The sequence below is a fragment of the Buceros rhinoceros genome, unplaced genomic scaffold (genome assembly GCF_000710305.1).
Source record: "Buceros rhinoceros silvestris isolate BGI_N320 unplaced genomic scaffold, ASM71030v1 scaffold1877, whole genome shotgun sequence".
NCBI classification, from domain to species: Eukaryota; Metazoa; Chordata; class Aves; order Bucerotiformes; family Bucerotidae; genus Buceros; species Buceros rhinoceros.
In genome coordinates, this window is record NW_010422556.1 from 52,682 (window position 1) to 74,109 (window position 21,428).

Genomic DNA, 21,428 nt, shown 5'->3' on the forward strand with positions numbered 1-21,428 from the left:
TTTTTGCTGCTCTTGTTCACACCAAGGAGGAGTTCTCAGATTTTTTTGATTTAAAAATTCACTACCCTCTCTCTCTGTCTCCCTGCCTCCTTTTCTCACATGAGGTTACTGCTTTTTGTCATCTTGCTTTCACCTCATCTTTCCCTCCTTGTAAACGTCCACCATTGAAGTTTATTCTCGTGGATATCCAAAAGCAAACCTCTTAATTTCACAAAACTCCAGAAAGTTCAGACAGAACTCAATACACTTGGCTTTGCTGTGTTACTTACATGCACCAAGGACATTACTGCTATCCTTAGACTTCAGAGTATTACTTAAAAGTTACTTTTGCAGCCTTATACGTTAGGGTCAAATGCCAATTCTGCAGGACACATTTCCATAGCAGAACTTGAAACCCAAAACCAAGCTGCCTGTTTTTAAGCAGAGATTATAACTATGAGAAGCATTCCCCTCAGCCACGCATATATCTACATATACTTTAGAAGATATTTTTATGTTGCATTAACATCTGGTGGGAAGAAGGGGAAAATAACGCACATTTTTTTCACCAGTAAAAGTCTTCCAAAAAAGAGAAATATTTTGATAGTGTGTATATAAATTCATTAAATCATTAAACGATGTTGAAGATAAAAAATTAAAGCATTCTTAACTATCTGTGTACTTAGGGAATGGAAAGGACTAGCGTGAGGCAAAGGTGTGTTAAGGCATTTTAACAAAGTAGGGTGGGACAGGTCATAACACCACACAGATTTGTGGCAGCAAGCATGGAAACTACTTTTTATTCCATTTCCAGAGGGCAAAATCAGCACCCTCTCCTCCTCTAGTCCTCCTAGCTCCCATTCCAAAACCTGGAAAATACTAGAATAAATGATAAAAATGCAACCAGAAGACAATCAGGATGAATTTTTATTCTGTTTCATGTTTTATTTTTATAGCACTGATTTAACTCATCGGTTCCTTCTGTACTCATTAAGATTTATTTCCAGCTTGAAATTTTCCTTTTAATATCTTGTCCTTGGATAACAACTGAGTAGGACCATCCTTTCCCAGCCAAATATATCAAGTAATTGGTTTCACTTCCCTGGAATGCTTTGTTCTGATTCCGTGTTTCCTTTAAGAGCCTTTCTACATTATGTACATAACAAAACTGACTTAACTAAAAAAAAAAAGCAGAACATTTAGGGTACAAAACCTCATAAATTACTATAAATTAAAGTTTAACTGGATATTGGAATTGCAAAAAGCTCTCTACCATTGGCCGCTACTGAATTCTTAAAAACGTACTATGAAACTGATTTAACATGTAAGAACTGTGGAGTTCAGTTTTCTTCAGGGGCTTAAATAGTCATTAAAGTCGGATCAAATGTGACCTGTATTTCATCACATCTCTGAGAACAGTGAACACTGAAAGAGATGAACAGCAAGCCCAGCATCTTATTCACATGAAGATTATGCATACAAAAGTGAGAAAAAAATACATATGCTACCATCCAAAAGCAGAAGAAAGTTTTCAAAAAATTCTAAGTTTCTACACTTCATTAAGCTCCAAACAACCTCCAACCATTTATTATTAATTCAAAACATTATTTTCTTCCTCTGTTGTAGTAAACCACATAATCTTCTCTTCCATTTTATATACCTATTCTCATTTTCTATCCTTCTGCATGTCCTTAACAAAGTACAGGGGAGGAAAATTAAGAAATAATTTGTGGACTGTAGATCACCTCAACTCCTATACCCTAAACCTTCCAGCTATTAGAATAGAATTTTTCTTTCCTGTTTGTAGCTCCTGCTTGATTATCAGCCTCTGATTCTTGTTCCTGCCTTAGGCATAGAAGGAAGAATTTCTACAGCTGTTTGAGGAAAAAAATGGCATTCATAGGGTCACCCATTTCCCTTCTGCTCACAGACCTCCAAACAGCAGCAGCTACAGCAACCAGCACTGTCTGCCTCTACCAACGGTTGCTGCAAACTAGTGTCCCACGTGACTGCAACACTGGACAAGAATTGCCAGTAAAATAAAAAAGTAAAAATAATTTAAAAAAAGATAGTGTGACTCCAGGAAGGCTGGTAAGACACAGAGGATCAGGGCAGGATCAAGCTCTATCACCTGAACTGAAAGAGAGAGCTGCTGTACACTGCCCACTGCGGTACAAGTATCACCCCTGCACGCTAGGCAGGCTTGTTCCTCATCTGCAGCATCTCTGCACCCTGTTCCAGGCAGCTGGGAGAACAGGCTGTACATGACAGCTGTGTATCCAATGGGCTGAGGAACGGTTACCAGAAAGAAGTGCAGAAGCAGGAAGAGCATAGCTGCCGGGAAAGCTTTCCAGACACCCTGAGGGCTTACCAGCTCCCTCCTTTGTGTTCTTATCCCAAAGCAGGCAGCACTGGGACAGAACGCAGGAGAGGGCACAGTGCCTCCACCAGAAACCACACACCCTCCCTGGAGAAAAACCCAGCAGCAACAGCAATAACCCACCACCAAGTGTCCTCTGAATTGAGAGGGTAGGAGGGTCTCAGTGCCTGTCATAGACGAAAGCTGGTGAAGTCTCTGCATTTCCGACTTTTCTGTATCACAGTGTCATCATTCACCAGAACAAAACCTAGTTAAAGCGCTGCAGAATTAACTGCTGTTTCGGAAACTCTTAGGTAGTATAGCAGTCTACAGTACATAGTGATGATATTCACCGTTGGAAATTTTTTGGTAATATTTACTGCTAGAAGACAAAAATCCGTGGATGATAAAAATTATAGTTAATTTGAATGGGCAACAACTCTGGGGAACTATAAAAAAAATGTGCTTACAGCTACTAAATGGCAGATTAATTGCATAAAAAGGCAAAATTGTTTCACTTGCTTATTTTAAGTAATTTATGTTGATGGTTTGAAAATAACTAATTGCTCCAGAAAGATGTTCTGTTCTACAAAATGTTGCATTCCACCCTCATCAGCTACTCTTGAAAAGGACACAGCAGAACTGATGAGATGCAAAGAAAGGAAAAAAAAGAAATAAAGGCTGGAAGGAAATAAAAATAGAAGAAACAACATCCACACACTCCCCTGCTTCCTCTGAAAGTCTAAAGAATAAATATGGCATGTAATTGATAGAAGGAGCAACAGCAGCCAGGATTACAGCCCAAAGCTGTTTATCCTTCACAACAGGTAACATCTGTCAACATACAGGGAATTAAAAACATTACCAACATTTCAAGCTGCTGGTGCTGGACGTATCTTTAGGCAGAAAATGCTTTTAGTGCAGCTAGAATTACTCAGATAAATTGGGACTGCTTTGTGAAGCAAAACTGTGACTCTTTTCATCCCAAAGTGTTGGGAGGAACAAAGTGAAGTTACTTCACAGTAACTGTGAGCATCCACACTGATAGGAAGCATTTTTGGACTTGAATGAACTAGATGATTCAACATCTACTAGAAAAAGAGCAGTAAATACTTTCAAAGAGTAAAAACACACACAACAAACACCCTGCATTTTTCTTTCACTCTACCTCTACGCTGAGATAATGAAGGGCACCACTAATGCAATAAAACTGGTGATTTTTTTTCTAAAAATTAGAGAGGAAAAAGGAGGAAAGATTGGATTCTGAAAGCTCTACCTACATTACCTTGCATAGGCAGAAGTTTAACCTAAATCTAGCCAAGCAAAACAATCGCTGTTTGGTTTTGATACCCACTGTGCACATGAAGCCTTGTCAGGCATGGGAAGAAGAAACCCAGTTACATGTGTACCAATTCTGAAATTTAAACTTCTCGGGAAAAGGTTCTAAGTTAAGAACATGTTCTAGGCAAGAATATTTAATGAAACATGAGTTCCCAGAGCAGCAATAGGAAACCACAGGAGGACATGGCAGTCCACACGACGTACTGCCCAGGGTCTTGGCACCAGCCAGGGATATTCCATTAGGAAATAAGCTAAAACTCCACACATCAGGATTCGTCTTTAATCTCCATCCACTGAGACTGGAAAATCATCTATGCGTAGAGCTAACTGCTCTAGGCCCTCCCAGCTCACTCAGCTAACGGCACCCAAGTATCCTCTTTTGCAGTTGTGCTCTTTTTGCAGACTTCATTTCTGTTAGTTTAATGACATCACATGCTACTTCAAATGAATTCATTTCTATCAGATTCATGACTCTGCGTCTAATTATTTGGAATCTAAATCATGGCTGTAATTCAACCACCAAATCGGTTTGGTTTTTTTTTTTGTTTTTCTCAGTAATAGTCAATGGTAGAATTACATTGACGATGTATTTGAAATGCAAGAATAAATTTAAATTACCTATTTGTATATACTCTTAAACACGTCATTTAGTTAATGTTGATACTATGTAATCTTCCCTGATATTTAGAAGTTTCTTCTTCCTGTAGCTGAATACGTGCATCTTTCCCAGGAGTCCTCAGAATATTTAAGAAGTCTCATCCATCCTTGAGTTATTCTTAAGGAATCCATGCAGACATATCAGCTCCATTTCTGGAGCACGATTTTAAACAACAGAAATGTAAGTATGATGCAATAACCAGTGTGACCGAGCAGTTGGAAAGCCAGGTGACACCAGACCAACAAAATGTGAAGGATGCACAGTGCCTTTTATTACTTGCACTTCTCATCCCCAAACCCAAGATATATGACAACCCTGGAAAATTTCCTGTTTAAAGTCCAAAGGTATTTAGGAGAGAAAATTCCCAACACCTGCCTTTTCTCACTATTGTGACAAATTTCACAGGGAAACAGCACGTTTCAACCACCTGAAAAGTAACAATGGAAACAGGATGTGATCGGGATATTGATATTTTCACAGAAGTTTCCAAAACAGGTTTGTCACAGAGGTGTCCATTTAAAATTGAGTAGAATATCCATTGTGACATTTCCCTTTTTTGTGCTTTAAACAAGGAAATATTTGAAAGTGAGCTACAGTAAATATGGTAATTCTATAACCTTCCTATAAGAAAACAGCTCAAACAAGCAAAAAACCCCACACACAACCCATGTTTGTAGTCTTCTAGATGTTTAAGTAACTGTTCTAGAGAATGGAAACCCAAACAGCAAACAAGAGAAAATTGCTAAAAGTGGTGCAAAATTCACAATAAGAAAAACACCAAGCAGCACATCCACAATTTCTTTCCCTCATGGCATTTCCTCCATTCTGGTTTTGAACAAACCCACTCGTATAGAAATATAAAAAGCTACTTCAAAAATATTTATTAGCTCTTCCCTTCTTCCAAAGCACTTCCAATGTTTTCTTTAGATGCAGGTACTACTGCAACACTTTTCCTCAAGGCACCTGACATTTTAGCTACATTTCTTCTCCTTACCAGATCGGAAGCGCTCGTCCCTCGAGTTGGTAGAACGGGATTTCTGCTGTTTAGCTACAGCAGCAGTAGCTTGCGAAGAGCCCGGGACTCTGTTCTCTGCTTGCAGGGATGGATCCACACCTGTAATAATAGTTTTACTTCAGTACAAATTCAGGTTCATAAATAAAACACCCGTTTCCCATGTCTGCGTTCTTTTACCATCCCTGACATCTACTTAAAAGTCCAACTAGAGCCCTCAGCCTACACCTTTAAAAAAAAAATCTCATCTTCCAGCTGCATTTGAGCAGATGCAAACCAGTAACACATCTAAAATGGGGAAAAAGCAACCAGGACAAGCAGCTAAGCTGGGTGTCTCCCTAAAATAGACAGTCTGTTTACGAAATTTTCAGACATCAGCATATCTACACTAGGAAGGTCAATGTACCAAATGGCAGGGCCATTTTGTGTGATCTTGTCACAAGAGATCTTGGGTGAAGAAGGCAACAAAGGATCAGGAGATTTTCTTTTTGTGCCTTTTTTCTTTTTTTCTTTTTTTACTCCAAAAGAGAGTTATTTCTTCCCCAAAAGGGTTTGAAGCCCTGGCCCAGGCTGCCCAGGGCAGTGGTGAAGTACCCATCCATGGAGGGGTTTAACAGACATGTGGAGCTGAGGGACATGGTTTAGTGGCGACCTGGCAGTGCTGGGTTAACGGTTGGACTGGATGATCTTACAGTCTCTTCCAACCCAAACGATTCTGTGATTCTATGGTTAGTTGTAAGTGGAAGAATAGATTAATGTTCTGCTCGTAATCCCTTACTCTTACCTTTTCCAGTCCTACAGTTCAGTACCCAGCTTTCCAAACCTGTCTCTCTCCTCGTGGCACGTTAGACCCCATGAATCCCCAGGCTCAACTTCTGCAGATGGTATTTAAGCCTTGGAATCAGGACTCATAAGACCACAACAAAGCTTTTTTCCCACTCTGTGATCCCAAGTGCCCAGCAAAGCTGGTCAGTGTCATTTGCTATCAATGCCACTGCTGCATCAGGCACAGAGGTTCAGAACGTACGGAGAAAATGGCAGAAAATGAGCTAACTGGTATAATCGAACAGCAGATGACAAGTTGCACGTGGGATGCTCCCAAGTCATGGGAGCACTGAGCACTGAACCATCACCAACCTGAGCACTGCTATCTGGACCCACCAGTATCGAGGGCAGGAGGAGTGGGGAAGAGAAGGGACCCCAAATAAGAGGGCATGGAAGATTACCAATGGCAAAACCCTCTTCTCCTCTAACACTTACAAAACAGATTTTTGTGAATCAGAGTTAGGGCAGCTCTGCTGTGGTGAAATCCATGAACCTCAGAAGTTTCCTTTAAATTAGGATGAGGCACAAAATCAGTGGCACTGTTGGAAATGACAACTGTGTTTCTTTAGGTTGAGTCTCCCTTCTTGCCTTCTCAGAGAAGGAGGTTTCACATCACAGTGCAAAACCACCATGGATGAGTCTAAAAAACATCACTTTTTGGTAAAAATAGTAAGATACTGCATCTAAGTCTTAGGCTACACAATTATGTGCCAGAAAAATCCTGTTCCACAAGCTTGGTGAACTTGTTAATTTATTCTGGTACTATGCAAATCACTACCTTAGCCTTCAGCAAAAGCAGCTGCATAACTAGGCTAACTCCTCCCATTCACACTGAAGATCTTCAAAAAACATAACATTTTAAGAAATATAGACTAAAGACAGTTGATCCACTATTGCTGTATTTTATCCATTCTTAACTTACCCAAAGTCAGCAAGAAGGAAAAGTCATCTTAAAGAAGCTGCTTGCTCCCATTAACAGAACAATTTGCTTCTACATGATGGAATTAAAGTTAGTATTTGAACTGTAACTTTTTTTGCATCCATTAACACTGGAGAATCAAGACCAACACTGGAGAATCAAGACCAACACTGATATTTCTAGCAATTTTGATTTATACAAACCAAAATTATTGACTCTAAGAGCAGTAAACAGTTAACAGTACAAGGAAGATGCTTTGCTGCTAGCGCTGGGGAGGATGCCTAGCTAAACACATCTGGCATCAGACAGGCAGAGGTTAAGATTTTAACAACATACTTAGCAAAAGCACAAACTTCATTGCAAGAAGACTCTCCTGGCCAGACCATGGGCAGAGCAGTTGCCCTTTTGCCTCTTTCATCTCATCTGCAGAAGACGTGATGCTTTAAAGCCCAACTCAATGGTTTTTAAAGACTTCCAGCCAATGTCTCAGCAAACTTTTATTTGAAACAGCTATTAGACCTTCAAATCAAATAACTTTTGCAAAAAGACCAATCATGAAAGTCATCTCCCAAATAGAAATTCAAAGCCATTCCGGTTCTAAACTAGGTTAATTTATAAGGGGTAAGTTATACCAGTTTACTAGCTGAACCTTTCAAAACTATCCTCTTCCAAGTTTTAATGGTAAATTGAAAAGTAAAACCAAAGAAGTTAAAATAGCACTGCAACAATGCCCTCATCTCTGCTTCACTTGCATGGCTACCCAGCTATGTATCCAAACACGTACAGTCTGTAGAAGATGAGATGTCACATTAGAAAAGCTTTGCAGAGAGGAGAGGGGAAGAGAGAGGCCGAAGACGAAACGTCAAGCTCTTTGTACACCATTAAACCTTTCTGTAGCTGTTGAACTAGATCTAAAAATAAGAAAAGAACAAAAGACAACAACCAGGTTCAAAGCACTAAAAGAAAAGTGGTATGACAAGGCAGAACATAAAACAAATGTGGGACACTCCTGGTGTGGCTGTAGGCCAACCTTTCAGTCCATCCAGCCTTGCTTTAGTCCCTCTGCATTGTCTCCTCTGCACCCTGCTTTGCCCAAGGACCACGGCCAGCTGTGCAGTCTGCAGCACACTCCTCCAACCCTGCCGCTGGTTTCCACTTCCTCTCTACGAATTCCAGGCCCAGATACCTCCTGCTCACATTTCTCGGTTGTGGTCTGTGTATCACCCACACTCACACTGGGCCCCTACCAAGAGGAGGGAGGTTTTTGCCAAGGACTACAGTGTTTCTTAGCTACCTCTGCCTGCCCTAAAGGAGGGGGAGCTGCATGAGTTTTCTGGTTAGTGACAGGAGGTCTACAGGTCTTCCCTGGCAGGTTTTTCAGCCATCTATTAAAGCATGCAAGGAGCAAGGGCGGGGCCCTTTCCACACCTGGACCTTTCCGGGTGTGCTGGAAATAGCCTCTCATTTCCCATCAGTACTGCTTCATACATCATAGCAGAAGAGATACATCTTTGTGTAGCACCTTCACAGGAAGCATCTGCACAAAACCCCTTGATTTCACCATAACTAGGGCACCTTGTCCTTCTCAGTCTTCTCAAGCAAAGCTGCATAGCTGTGCTAAGGTGTGCCTGGATTAGAGTACAGCTCCACAATAACAGTCACATTAATTCCAGATTCCTTTAAATAGACTTTTAGATACAGTTATTTCCATTAAACTGTAACAGAAAAAGGCAAACTCTTCTCACAAAAATGACCTGAGATGCTAAAGTTTTACATGTAACATGCTGGTTTCTGAATCTTTTAATAGAAAACTTAAAACTTAAGACAGGACACTAAATGGAAATTATTCCTTAAAGAGAACAAAATCTGAGGACTGAGGACCTGTCTTCACTTTTTGGTCTGAGAAGCCTCACCTCAGTTGTTAAGCATCCTGTCCTTACTCAGGTTCAAATGCTGTCATCTCAGAACATATGACCTGATGCACACATTTTTGTCTTCAAGATCTGAAACTAAGTGACCTTCCAGATCAGTGAAACCAAATAAGGGTCTATCCAATGTAATTTATTATCCTAAACAAGATATTAGAAAGACATTAGTTTAAATAATAATAATAACAGGTATCATATACATGCATTATGCTTAATAGTCTTCCACTGTTCTGTAACATTTTCCTCTACTCAAGGAAGTAAACTTCACCTCGTAAGTTTCCCCTTGCAGAAAATGAAACAATTTTAAGGGCGTTACTACTTCCCATTAAACAAAACATACAACAGCAGCAAAAAATATGTAAACATAGGAGATGCTTACTTAAAGTTCAGTGAATCCAAGTACTACCCAGGAAATGAAATTGTCTCAATAAAGATACCAACAGCAAGAGACGTGCTTCTTTAGACATGATGACAAGGCTGGTAAGCAGAACACCTACGTGTCAGTATTCAGAACTTTTATTTCTCAAAGTGATAGTCCATTTTAAGCAGCAGTTCAGGAGATGCTTCATATGCATCCCAGTTCTAATGTCCTAATGTACACAGATTCTGCCTGTCAGTCACAGTCCAAATTAATATCAATTACCTAAGCGCCACGCAGCACAGGTCTGATCAAAGCAGGCAGTGAAAGCAGCAGAAGCCAGGTATGAAAAGCCTCCGTGGCACAGAGTCAGCAAATTCAGCACAAGAAGCAGGGAAGGGCGGGTAAAGCACAGCAACTGGAAGAACGTGGCTGGCTGCAGAGCACCCAGTTCCAGCAGAGAGCAACGGGACAGTTCAGCGCCTGGACCTTGGAAGATACCTGTTAAAACAATCCTTGGCCAGCTACAAACTTTCAAGGTGATATTGGCCACATCACATGTAAATTTGGTGATAGGAGCTGAGCCAGCAGAGGCAATGTCTTATTTAAGCACACTAATTACAAACGAAGAAAGCAAGCTACCAAGGATGATGCATATAACCACATTTTGGGATCCTGACAGGAACAGAGGTCTTATATTGCTAGTTTGAGCATATAAAGCATTGTCTATCAAAGCAGATACGCCTCTGAAACAGCAGCAGCAGCAGCAACACTTCATAAGCACAAGCAGCATGAAGGGCTACCACCTACAAAACAGATCCAAGGAAAACAAAACCTATGAAACCTGCAACAAGTTCACTTGATTTCTAGATAAAGCTCTCAATGTAGCTACGGAAATGTAGCTTTTAATTTTATCATCATTTTAAGAACTATTTACTTCAATGTTTCCTACAGCACTAAATCCTTTGAGTTTAGTATGCTCCTGACACTGTACTGGGCACTGGTGAGGCCACACCTCGAATCCTGGGTTCAATTTTGGGCTCCTCACTCCAAGAAGGACACTGAGTTGCTGGATTACATCCAGAGAAACTTTGTTAAATTTCTTAGCTCTTAAATTGATTCCCGTTTGCCATCACCACACCCTCCTGCAAGCGTTTTGACGAGTTTGCAATGTGATTCTCCAGGGCAGCCATCCAGCTTACATAACCCTGTTTACACCAGAGAAAAATCCCTTTCCTTTGGATTGGGCCTTGAAGCCAAAGTCAGTTCATTTGTTTTCAAGAACAACATGAGAAAAAGTAACACCTCACACGCCTTTTAGTATTTTGGGGGATTAATGACTCAACCACAGGAAAGCCCTAAGTGAAATCTGGAGCTGAGGAAACTGCAAACCAAACTATCAATGTTTCTGCAGAAATACCGTACCTTTTATTAGAACCAGTAATAGCTGGGACAAAACAGAGAAGAAGAGAAAGAAAACGTTCATTTCAGATAAAATTCCTTTATCATACAGTTCCTATGCATCTGTAGGTACCGCGCTTTGACCAGACACATCAGCTAGTAGAGTATTTCTCCTCTTACTAAGCCCCTGATTGCAGTATCTTCCTGTTACCACATGGCTCACAAGCTGTCCTACCACTAACGGATAGGCATGGTGCTTTAAAACTTCAAACCACCTTTATAAAGCCCTCACTGATATAAAGATGTTAATGCAGTAGAAAATATCAGCTGTAAAGGACACTGACTGAACAGCTTTTCTGTTTTAGGCCTCAGGGAGCTCCCTAGAGATCTGTGAAAGAACAAGCTGAAAATCACTTGTCCTTATTCTAAAAACAATCTGAAGAACTACGTGTTTTAATAAAAAAATTATGATCAGCTTGTTTCCTTTCAGACTACGTAATCTTAATTATTCTCCAACTTAAATATAAGACAGCATTAGTAACAGAAGTGAAAGATATCACCTTATGTTTTAATTTGTCTCAGATTAAAGCACTACAAAAAGTTGGCTTAACTGATACCATTGAATGGCCATTGGCTCTTGTGATACTCATCACGGCCAGGTTTTGCTGTATTAAAAACAAGCAATATGCTCAGGTTTCCAGTTTCTCACAAGGCAGAAGAATCACTTACCCTGAAGTCACAGAAAACCCCGTCCATGTTCAAGTCTGAGTTGGAGAATCTACAGGAGATTCCCGGAGAGGACAGCCTCTCCTCTCAGTTTAAGCCATCTCTCTCCACAGTTGCTTCCAAATCTGCGCCACTGCTTTTTCCTTCTGTAAAACTTCCGCATTGATGTGCAGTCCTATCTCAAGTTCTCCAATCACTTCCTACAAACTCACAGCAATCAAAACCTTTCGTTTCAAACAATTTTCCCACTACTCCTTTTTCTACTTTCCCACCTCTCTCTAGGAATTCTGTTTCTTACTCAGTCCCTTACCCTTATTCACTCTACATTCTGTTAAAAACCCTCCAAGTCATCAGACCTGTACTACAGCTAAAGCTTCACAGCAGAACAAGTAGAGAAGTTATTGACACGCAATGGGGAAGACATCCAGTTTTGTGGAATTCAAATAAGTACATGAGAGCACGAGATAACATTAACTGGTCAGCAGTCTTTTCCTCATAGACCTATGGAGAAAAGATGACAAAGAATATACTTGGGAAAAACCGTGATGACCAAATCTGCTTTAGAAAGACAAGAGTTATTGGTCACAGACTAAGAACCTTCAAATCTAAAATGCTGGCATCCATCAGACTGCAAAAACTTGTCAGAAAATAAGAAACTTACTGAATCCTATCAGGAATGCTATTGAGCAAAGGACCTTGCAAAAAAATCCTATGATCAAATCGTTAACAATAAAAAAATGACTGCAAGCTCAAAGCCCCTGGGATTTCTACACATTAATCTGAGCCATGCTGAAGCTGTGTCAATTAACAAATTTCCAAGCTAGAACTAGGTTAATGGAACACACGTCAGGAAACTGGAATAAGTAGTTAGCTCAGGGTTTTAAGCAAACTTTGTCTTTTTGCCAGAGTATCATTCTTCATGCTCAGAGGCAGCCAGCTCTCTCTTTTTTTAGCACATTAAAGCTAGATTCCTATCCTCCTAGTGCAAAGCCAGGCAGAAGGAGGAGACAAATCAGGTAAGCCAGTACTTCTGAGAAAACACGTTATCAAGCAAGTAGGACAAACCATAGGATCAGCTAATTTTCAACCACTCCTTAAGATGAACTAGGGAAAACCTGGCTGAACAAGGAGAAATTTTTAAGCAGATGGAAATCTAAAGGGAGCTAGGATTCTTAGCTGAGCCTAATATCACACCACAGACAAACTAGGAGACTGCTGAATTGCACTGACATCTCCTTAGTACATGCTTTCTTGCAATTACTGTACAGGACATTAAGGTGTTAACTTAGATTCATATAATCACTAATTCATGTAAGTCACTTCTGAATGAAACACTCCTGAATAACTTAGGTTTAGAAGAGAAGCTTCAGCGAAAACAATTTTTAAAAGTGCCATTAATATATTTTTCCTATTTATTTTTTCTTCCAAAGCTGTCTAACACATTAATTCTGTAGTTTCATACACTGCTACAGCTGAGTGAGTTCCTGAATTAGCAGGTTACCTAAACAGGGTATTACAAAGTACCTTTGGAAATTAAACAGGTATTGCAACAGGCTTCTAGAGAAGGAAACTGAATTTAATTAGTGTAACACCCCTGGAAAACCTGCACAGGAGTCAGTGTTGCTTCTAAGACCGCCACAGTTAGAATATTACATGGGGTGGCCAGTAGTATTCAAAAAAAGGGAAGAAAGGGACACTTGAGAGCTCAGAACTTGTCAATTTGTGCCAACAGCCTGTCAGTTTAAGGGTTGAGAGGGAAAAAGGTAAAACATAAAAAAAAATATCACTAGCAACAGAAAGGAGAGAGGGCAGAATAAATCAACGGTTATGAGAGATTAAAACAAGAGTCAGAAATCCAAAGGCATGACTTTCTAGTAGAGTTCATTGTCAGAGCACTTCTCGTAACTGTTAACCCTCAGCCAAAATCCATACTTAGCCTGAGCTTAGTTAGAGCTTTTGAGACGAGTTGGAGGACAGGTTATTTTGAACAGAGAAGCGTGTCTCACTTCCTTAGAGAAAAATGGTGTAAGGAGGAGATGCTGTGGCGGGTGAAGCTGGAGCTTGCTACTGACTGCAGTATTTATCCAAAAAATCCAAGCTGCTTCTATTCAAGGAATAAGCCATTTTGCAGAAGTGAGTTAGGTCCTGTGTGGTCTACAAATTTGCTGTTCTTAAAAAAACCACACAAAACAAAAACAAACATAAAACACAACAACAAACCTGTGCTAAGAAACCTCATGATGAAACACCAGACCACATTCTAAATGTTCAATGCCAAATACACACAAAAACCCTTTCCCTAAAACCCACAACCCAGTAGAACTCATGAAAATTGAACTTTTGTCTGTCCTGGTACAAAGAGGCACAGGGGTTGCTGCATCAAGATTTCAAAAGCCAAGACTATCACCTACTTCAGTAACTACAGTTTTTCAGTAACTCCAGTTTTTGGCTGGAGATGTCCACTGCTCCTTCAAATCAGTAACTTTTGTCAGTATCAGAATCAAAATCCTGGTATTAATCCCTCTGTTCTCTGATATGAAAGCGTAACACTAACACCGTAAAATCATTCCTGGTATTCTTTTTCTTTCATCTGTCTACAGTATCTCATTAGTGGTTCCGCTTGTCTTGGTTGTCTTCTCATTTTCCCTTATTTCAGCCAGAATCTCTACAGCTATGGAAGAATTGGCCTCGGCTTATTATACAAGACCGAAGCTCAATGGCAGCACAACAGCTTTAATCCCAAGTGATGTAAGAGTCCTAGTGTAAAAATACGTAACAAAAAGTCAGACATTTATTTTTTGTCCATTGAAGATAAAGTCTGGTATTAACCAGCTTAAGGAGTAATAGTTAATACTAAAAAGTCAGTATTTTGAAGCAACTAGGGGTGAGAATGGGGAGGCAGAGGGCATGTGTAGAAAAGCACACTAAAAACCAAGAATGATGACTGGCAAGGGTTTTCTTTTAATGAAACTGGCCAACTTGCTTTCAGGGATAGCTTCACTCATTTTTAAGGTTACCTTACTCTTGAATGCAGTTCTCAAACTGGAGTTTGCTGATAAAAATGTTACCATTTTACATAAAATGTAAAAAAACCAAACTAAACAAAAAACCAGAAAACATTTCAGGCCTTTCTCTTGTTCAGCACTTCTCTGTAATAGTAATTTTCCACTACTGGTGTCAACACAACTGCTTAGATGCCATGTCAGTCAAACACTATCAATTCATCTACTCTATTCGGTGAGAACTTTTCCATTACATATTTCCACAGATTTAGTGCAACAGGTGTAACTTATATGCAATCTCTTACCTTGAATTAGTGGTATGTACCGTGCTAACAGCTTTGCTCTTTTCTTTTCATATCCTTTCTGAGTGATGTCTCCTAAAAAGGAAAAAAATCATATTGTTTTAAACAGTTTTAAAATAAGTCTTCTCCTTTTCATGACACCCACGATTAAATTTGCTAACTTTGAATCAGTCACATTAGCAACAAAGACCGCGGCATTCAGGGAAATTCATGGCCATACACACACCACCCACACAGTGCTACCTGTGTGCATATGAAAATGAGCATCCTGGAGGTGTACAAGAGGACAAGTGGTTTTGTCTGCAGCACCTGAGTTGACCCTGGTTCTGGAGATGTTCACCATAATGCAGAATGCAGCACAAAAGATTTGCAGTGGAGTGGAAGCCAGGGAAGCAGACAAGCCTGGGTCTGCACCCTTCTGGGGCATTAGAAATGCTCAGTACACCAGGGCTGGAGAGAACATCCTCCACCACACCTTTGTAGGGCCTTCCAAATCCTGGACCAGGCTGACCAGTCTGTATGGCGCCGCACATCAGTTTCTGCTTTCTAATACCTGGAAGTGATAATCTCCTTCTAACACTATTTTTTATTCACAATTGTCATCTGATACCCTGTTTTAAATCTATACTGTGGATTCCACTGCTAAGACACGACCTGTTTTCATGCAGATGAGAATAAAAGGAAGAATTCTGCAGAAACCCAAAGTTCTTGAGACGTTTCACAACCTGAACTTTCATGAGTCTACCAGCAGAAAAGGTACCTATATGCAAAAGCAGCAGCAAGCTTAGTATAAAAACAAAAATACCCAAACCCCACAAAAATTTTACAAGCTGTGTCCACTTTCTAGATCTCAGCACAGACACAAAAACAGTGATTTCGAATAACTTCACACCACTCCCACCTCCCAAAGTCACACTTGACAGTGAGACACTATGCAGTTCCACTAACAAAGTGGACTTTTATCCTTTTATATCTGGCAAATGCATCACAACAGCACGAGCTATAACCAAGATTAAATATATTAAAAATACCATGATACGTTTGAAAACAGACTCGACTAGGTCCACTTTAGAAAAGTGGGCAAAGGATTATTTCGACTTTACTTAGGACACAAAAGTAAAATTTTACATTTGGATCTTTGCTTCAAGCACATTCTACCAGTAACGTACTGGTGAAAGAGCATACTGAAGCAAACAACTGAGTGGAGGAAAAAAAAAGCACAAATTACATATATACGGGTTAAGTAAAACAGCCTATTTCTACCATGTGCTTTCTGTCAAACCTGAAACTTTTTCGCCATCCTAGTCACAGAAAGAATCGAAACAATGCCTGGAAACCACCCATAAGAGAAGTAAAAAACCCCCACAAAACCAAAAATTTCAGCAAGTCTGAGCACACTTGGTGCTTGAATGGAGTTAGGTCCAGCATTTGACAGCACTCCAAGAATACCACCCTGGGCTATTTCTAAGGCCTCTCTGACCTTAGCTGTCAGTTCTTCTTTTTCTGTATTTTAAAATGTTTCTCGGGTATTTGCCTTAATACACAAGGGTTGATTCCGAGGTTTTCTTTGTTTAATATTGTCCATAGCACTATGTGCTCTAAATATACTTCCTCAAATATCCACCCCTCTCCTACGCTAGAGGATACTGCTAACAGAAACAACCATCCCCCCATTACAGTGAACGTGCATCGTTTCAAGTTCCTGACACTATGTCAAGACAAGAAATGAGAGCTTGAAGACACCATTCAAAACCGGTAAGAAAAAAATCCAAATCCTGGAGCACTTCAATCATTGCAGATATTTCAAACTACAACCAAACGGGATTTGTTGGTTTTTACTCATAAACCTGTATAATATTTCATATAAAATTCAGACACAAGACAGAAATTCTCTGGTTACTAAATTTTCTTGAGCAGAAATTTTTTTTTTTTAGCAGAAGAAATGTATAAAAATACAATTTTTCTATCTCTCTCTATATATACATGTATATTATAAAATTATATCAAAACAAGAATGACATCAGAACTAAACAAAACACACAAATTCCCAAGCAGATTTGTCTGTCTGGGATTAGCTGATCAAAATGACAAAGTACACTATTAAACAGGTCACTTCTACACAGGAAGAAAAAGAACACCAAAAAAGATGCACCATTTTCAGTTACAGAGGAAAAAAACAATCAAATCAACCAACCAGTCAAGAAGCACCAGTAGGAAGAACAGTTTACCTTAAAACATAAGCAGTTTGGAAGACTGAAGCAATCCCAGCAGATTCATTAAGAGACAAATGCTGTACACAACACAAGCTTGCCACACCGTAACTTTAGTGAGGATGGGAATTTCCACAGCTCCACAAATGATTCGATTAATCCTCAAATCTCTGTGCAGATCAGCTGCCTTGCCAGGTACCACCCAACAGAAGAGGGAGGCTATAGCAGCAGCAGATCAAAAGACAGTGTTGAAGAGACTCTCATTTAAACGAAAATATCACAAACTTCAGCATCTTGCTGCATTTGGAAATCCTTTGATTTCGCTGGAACACTGACTTGAAGAATTTTCCTTGAACAGGGTTAAGAAGAGTCCAAAGTCAAAAGCATCACTGTCACTTTTGCAGCCCCCCCGGCAAGTCAGACTTTGCCGCCCAGCCAAGCTTTTCTTTGTTCCCTTCTCAAAGGCTTGGGGGTGGACTCCTCCTGACAATTGCTTCCCACCCCCTTGCCCTCAGACCCTCAGAGGGATTAACCCACCGTTTGGGGTTCTTTGTGATCCCTCACCTCTTCCAAAAAAGAGCTGCTTGGCCACATCTGGTGTGGCGGGGCCACAGCTGCTGCCATTCAGTCTCACTTTCTCCCTAGTTATTAGATTACAAAAGCAATATGAGGTTCCTTAGTCTCAGTGAACCAGCTGGGAAGCCTGGATAAAGCTAGACACTGGGTCAAGCTGTTAGTTCTCTGCCTGGAATATCTGAAATATGTCAGAGGCTCCAAGAAAATTAATCTAGACAGAGATGAAAGCACTGGCATTTCTTAAAATGATCTATATAAAAATTATTTTCTTAATTAGTGCACCAAGAATCTGTCATGCAATTACCCCAAATCTATCCAGGCATATTATGTCAGCACTAGAACTAACAGAATCTTAATGCCATATTAACTAAATAAAAATCACCTGCATTTCATTGGGTTTCCATTAATTATTTTGCACTGGCTATCCACTTGCTGGGTTCAAAAATTTAAACTAGCTTATTTTCAGCTCTGAAAAGCAGGTGATGAGTACTGAGGAAGTGCTTCGATGCTCTTCTGAGAGTAGAAGCATAGGAAATAAGCCTAGATATAGCTGCCACGCCTCGGCACATCGCAAAACTCTCACACTGCAAAATCCTCATGTTATACTCTCAAGTATTTTACGGTAGCTCTACCCGTTGGATAACAATATGGGGAAAAAAAGCTTTTTTTTTAACTAGAAATTGGGCATATATGAGCTATGTAGTTCATAAGTAAATACACTGTGCCTCGCAGAGAACATTATTTCCTTGATCACCACCAGAAAAGGACACCCATGAGCACAGCAGCCTCTGCTCTTCACGAGCACGAATACACAGGGTGGAGCACATCCAACGCTAATTCTGCTCCCTTGCGGCTTTGTATCTCTGCACTGAGGAGTCCTTGAAGGCTTCTGATGGAGAAGGGAAGATGAGCAAGATGCAGGCAGACACTGAACAGCTCGTCTAAAGGCGAGTTTGCTATAAGGTGAGAGATGTCTCCAGCCCTTCATCAGTAGTTTGCAGTTAAAATCTCTCCGGAGCAGCTATAAGAAACCACACTCCACACTGCTGCCAACAGATCTCAAGGGTCTGTTGTGTAAACACTCTCAGCTAAGTGCCTGCACGTACCATGCAGCTGAGGATGGCTCTACGAGAGCTAGGACTTGCTAAAGATAAGGGCTCCAGGCTGCCAATTTGCAGAGGTCAAGAACAGAGACATTTCTAAATAAGATGTCTGAGCATTAAACGTGGATGAAAAAAGTAAGATCTATCAGATCTGCAAGAGGAAACCTTTAAGGATTCCACTGTTTGGCCAATGGTGAGCACAGTAACAACGTCAGGTATGTCAACTCCTGACAATTCACTGCAGAAATTTCTGCCAGTTCCTTCACTACAAAGTGAAAGTCAAGGGTGTGAACATCGGTGTTCAAAAAGGCAGGCAAGCTGCCAGTCTAAAACATAACTCAGATGTCACCTGTGGAACAATGTAAATCTCCAGCATTTCTGGGGAGAGGTTGTCACTGTATTTGAAGAGTTGATGGAGCTGGAAGAATCAATTCAGTACTTTTCATTTCTAATTCTACCTCCTAGACATGCTTGGTAAATATTTTTGTTAGGTGAAACAACTCACCAAGATTTATTTTGCAGCATCCCAGCAGCATTATAAATGGAACACTGCATTGCTACATGATTTTGACTTACTTCGAAGTCAGAAACGACAAAGAATTGCTAGACAGAGGCTCCACTGAAACTTAACAAGTAAAAAATAGCCAAAGTGAATGGAGCAGGCACTATAGTGAGGATGAGAAAAGTCTATGTGTTCCAGCTTGTTCTGTTGTGCACAAATCCACACTTGTAAACTGTGTGTGTACGTTGAACACCGAAGAGAACCACTCCTTGTGAAATATTGAGCTGCCTGGCTTTAAGCCGCTGTGTGATTCATCTGCCAGGAGTCGGCATTTGACAGGGTAAAAGAAGGTTAAATAATTGGATCACAAAAGCAACCCGGCACGTTTCCAGGCTCAGTTAGCCCCATTAATGAATTGGTCTTATACTGCTTCAGTAAACCCTTAAGCTCACTCTACAGGGAGGCAGGAAAAGCTCAAACTCATTAACACTTCCCTTGTATCTCATTAGGGTGCTCTGCAGAGTACAGAAAGTGACTGGCATATAGTGCCAGCCATACATACATCTGTATATCTGCCAGCCTGGCCCCGGCTCCTTCTCGCATCACTTAAAGACTAGTTCTGGTTTTTATAAGTTGAGATGTTTCCTTTCAATGAAACATACCCTTATCTACCACTGCACCAGAAAGACAAATGAGGAACGAGGTTCATTAAGGCCCTGTTAAATTACGGTTTGTATTTCCACAGTAGATACAAGCTTCAAAATAGAATGTCCCCAGCAGTGTCAGACCATCATCAGGCATTTTCAGGTATGAAAACTGCTTTTGAAACACCCAATCGATACATTCTGTAAAGCAGATTAGAATCTTCACCCAGAGATTATGAATAAAATTTTTCAAAATAGATACAGTTTTTGTATCTCATTATTATGTAAATCGTGAATGTTGCCACCCCCTAAACAAGCTGAGGAAAGCTGTATGCATGGGGGGGGAGTGGTGGAAATCATCTGGTACATAGGGAACGTGCTGTCTGCTTCCCACAAAAGCCAACAAAAAATGCTGAAAACAAAAGACTAGGCGTGGTCAGGCAGATCGACAACAGTGGATCTTTTAAAATTTGAGCTGAAAAACTATCTTCTGACATGGTTAAAAATTATTTTGGTAAAATACAGAAATGAAAACTTTTTGAAGGATGTTGTATGCATGCGATGTGTCCTCCTTTTAAAGATTGTTCAGAAAGTGGTATTTCAAAATAACCAAAATCTCAGAGTACTGCAGAGATGAAAACATTCAGACTTTTTGCTTGTCACTTCCTTGATGCATCAGGGATACAACATGAAAGTAGAATACTTGTGTCTGGCATGTAGTAATCAACCACTATAATGAATTAGGCCAGAACTAACTGTCTGAACCAAGTCATTTTAACCTGAAGTAGGCAGTGGAGAGAGAGGGGGAAGATGCTTTGCCCTAGGTACAAAGTTGCTTCAGTTGCCCTGACAGTTTCTACAACCATAACATCCAGGAGCAGTCTCAGACCAAGCTCTACTCTGTGGTTACCTCAAAAGACTCCCTGAAAACTGCCCCCAAAGACACAAATCTAAAAACAATCCAATATAGAAATGGGGGACCATAAAGGAAAAAAAAAACTTTTATAGCACTTTTTACAACAAATTTAATACGCATTCCTCTCCAATGCTGCTGTGAAGAGAAGAAAATTACAGGCTAGATAGAATTTTCCCTGTATGATTCAGTTAAGACAACCAATCACAAAACAACATTCATATTTAACTTGGTAATAAAGGCATTATATCATGAAGTCATTCCTCGCCTTGAGGAATGTGTGTGTAAAAATAAAAGAGGATAAATGCCACATTTAATGGCATTTGAAGTTGTTAAGCTGTTGTAACCCCACTTCTCATCCCAGGAACGTTTTTATTTTCCTTTCGCATCCTCCACACACTCATCACTTAAGGCACAGTGATTAATGAGCAGGATGAAGCTGGTTCAGACTACTAAACTTCTACATCTTGTATGAAGCTTTATTTCTATGATGCATTTTTTGGATGTCAGTAACATTGGGTTTGGTTTGTTGTTTTTTTTTTTTTTTTTTTTTTTTTTTTTTTTTTTTTTTTGTTCTCTCCGCTAATACCCAAAAGGTTACCCCTGCAGATGTTTTACAAACAACCAAGCATTTTATATGCACCATCTGCAAAAACACCTCATATTCATA

General features: G+C 40.1%; 1 protein-coding gene across 1 annotated transcript in view; it reads right to left on the reverse strand.

Moving 5' to 3' along the window:
• Positions 1-16,313, reverse strand: part of DIP2A (DIP2 disco-interacting protein 2 homolog A (Drosophila)) — a gene marked incomplete at its 5' end in the record, with an annotated part of 67,634 nt that extends 51,321 nt beyond the window's left edge. Inside the window, 3 exons of the mRNA XM_010140062.1 lie at positions 5,332-5,451; positions 14,814-14,885; positions 16,263-16,313. Of these exons, the coding sequence (XP_010138364.1) occupies positions 5,332-5,451; positions 14,814-14,885; positions 16,263-16,313 (243 nt within the window). The remainder of the gene's footprint in view (positions 1-5,331; positions 5,452-14,813; positions 14,886-16,262) is intronic.
• Positions 16,314-21,428: the final 5,115 nt, after the last annotated feature.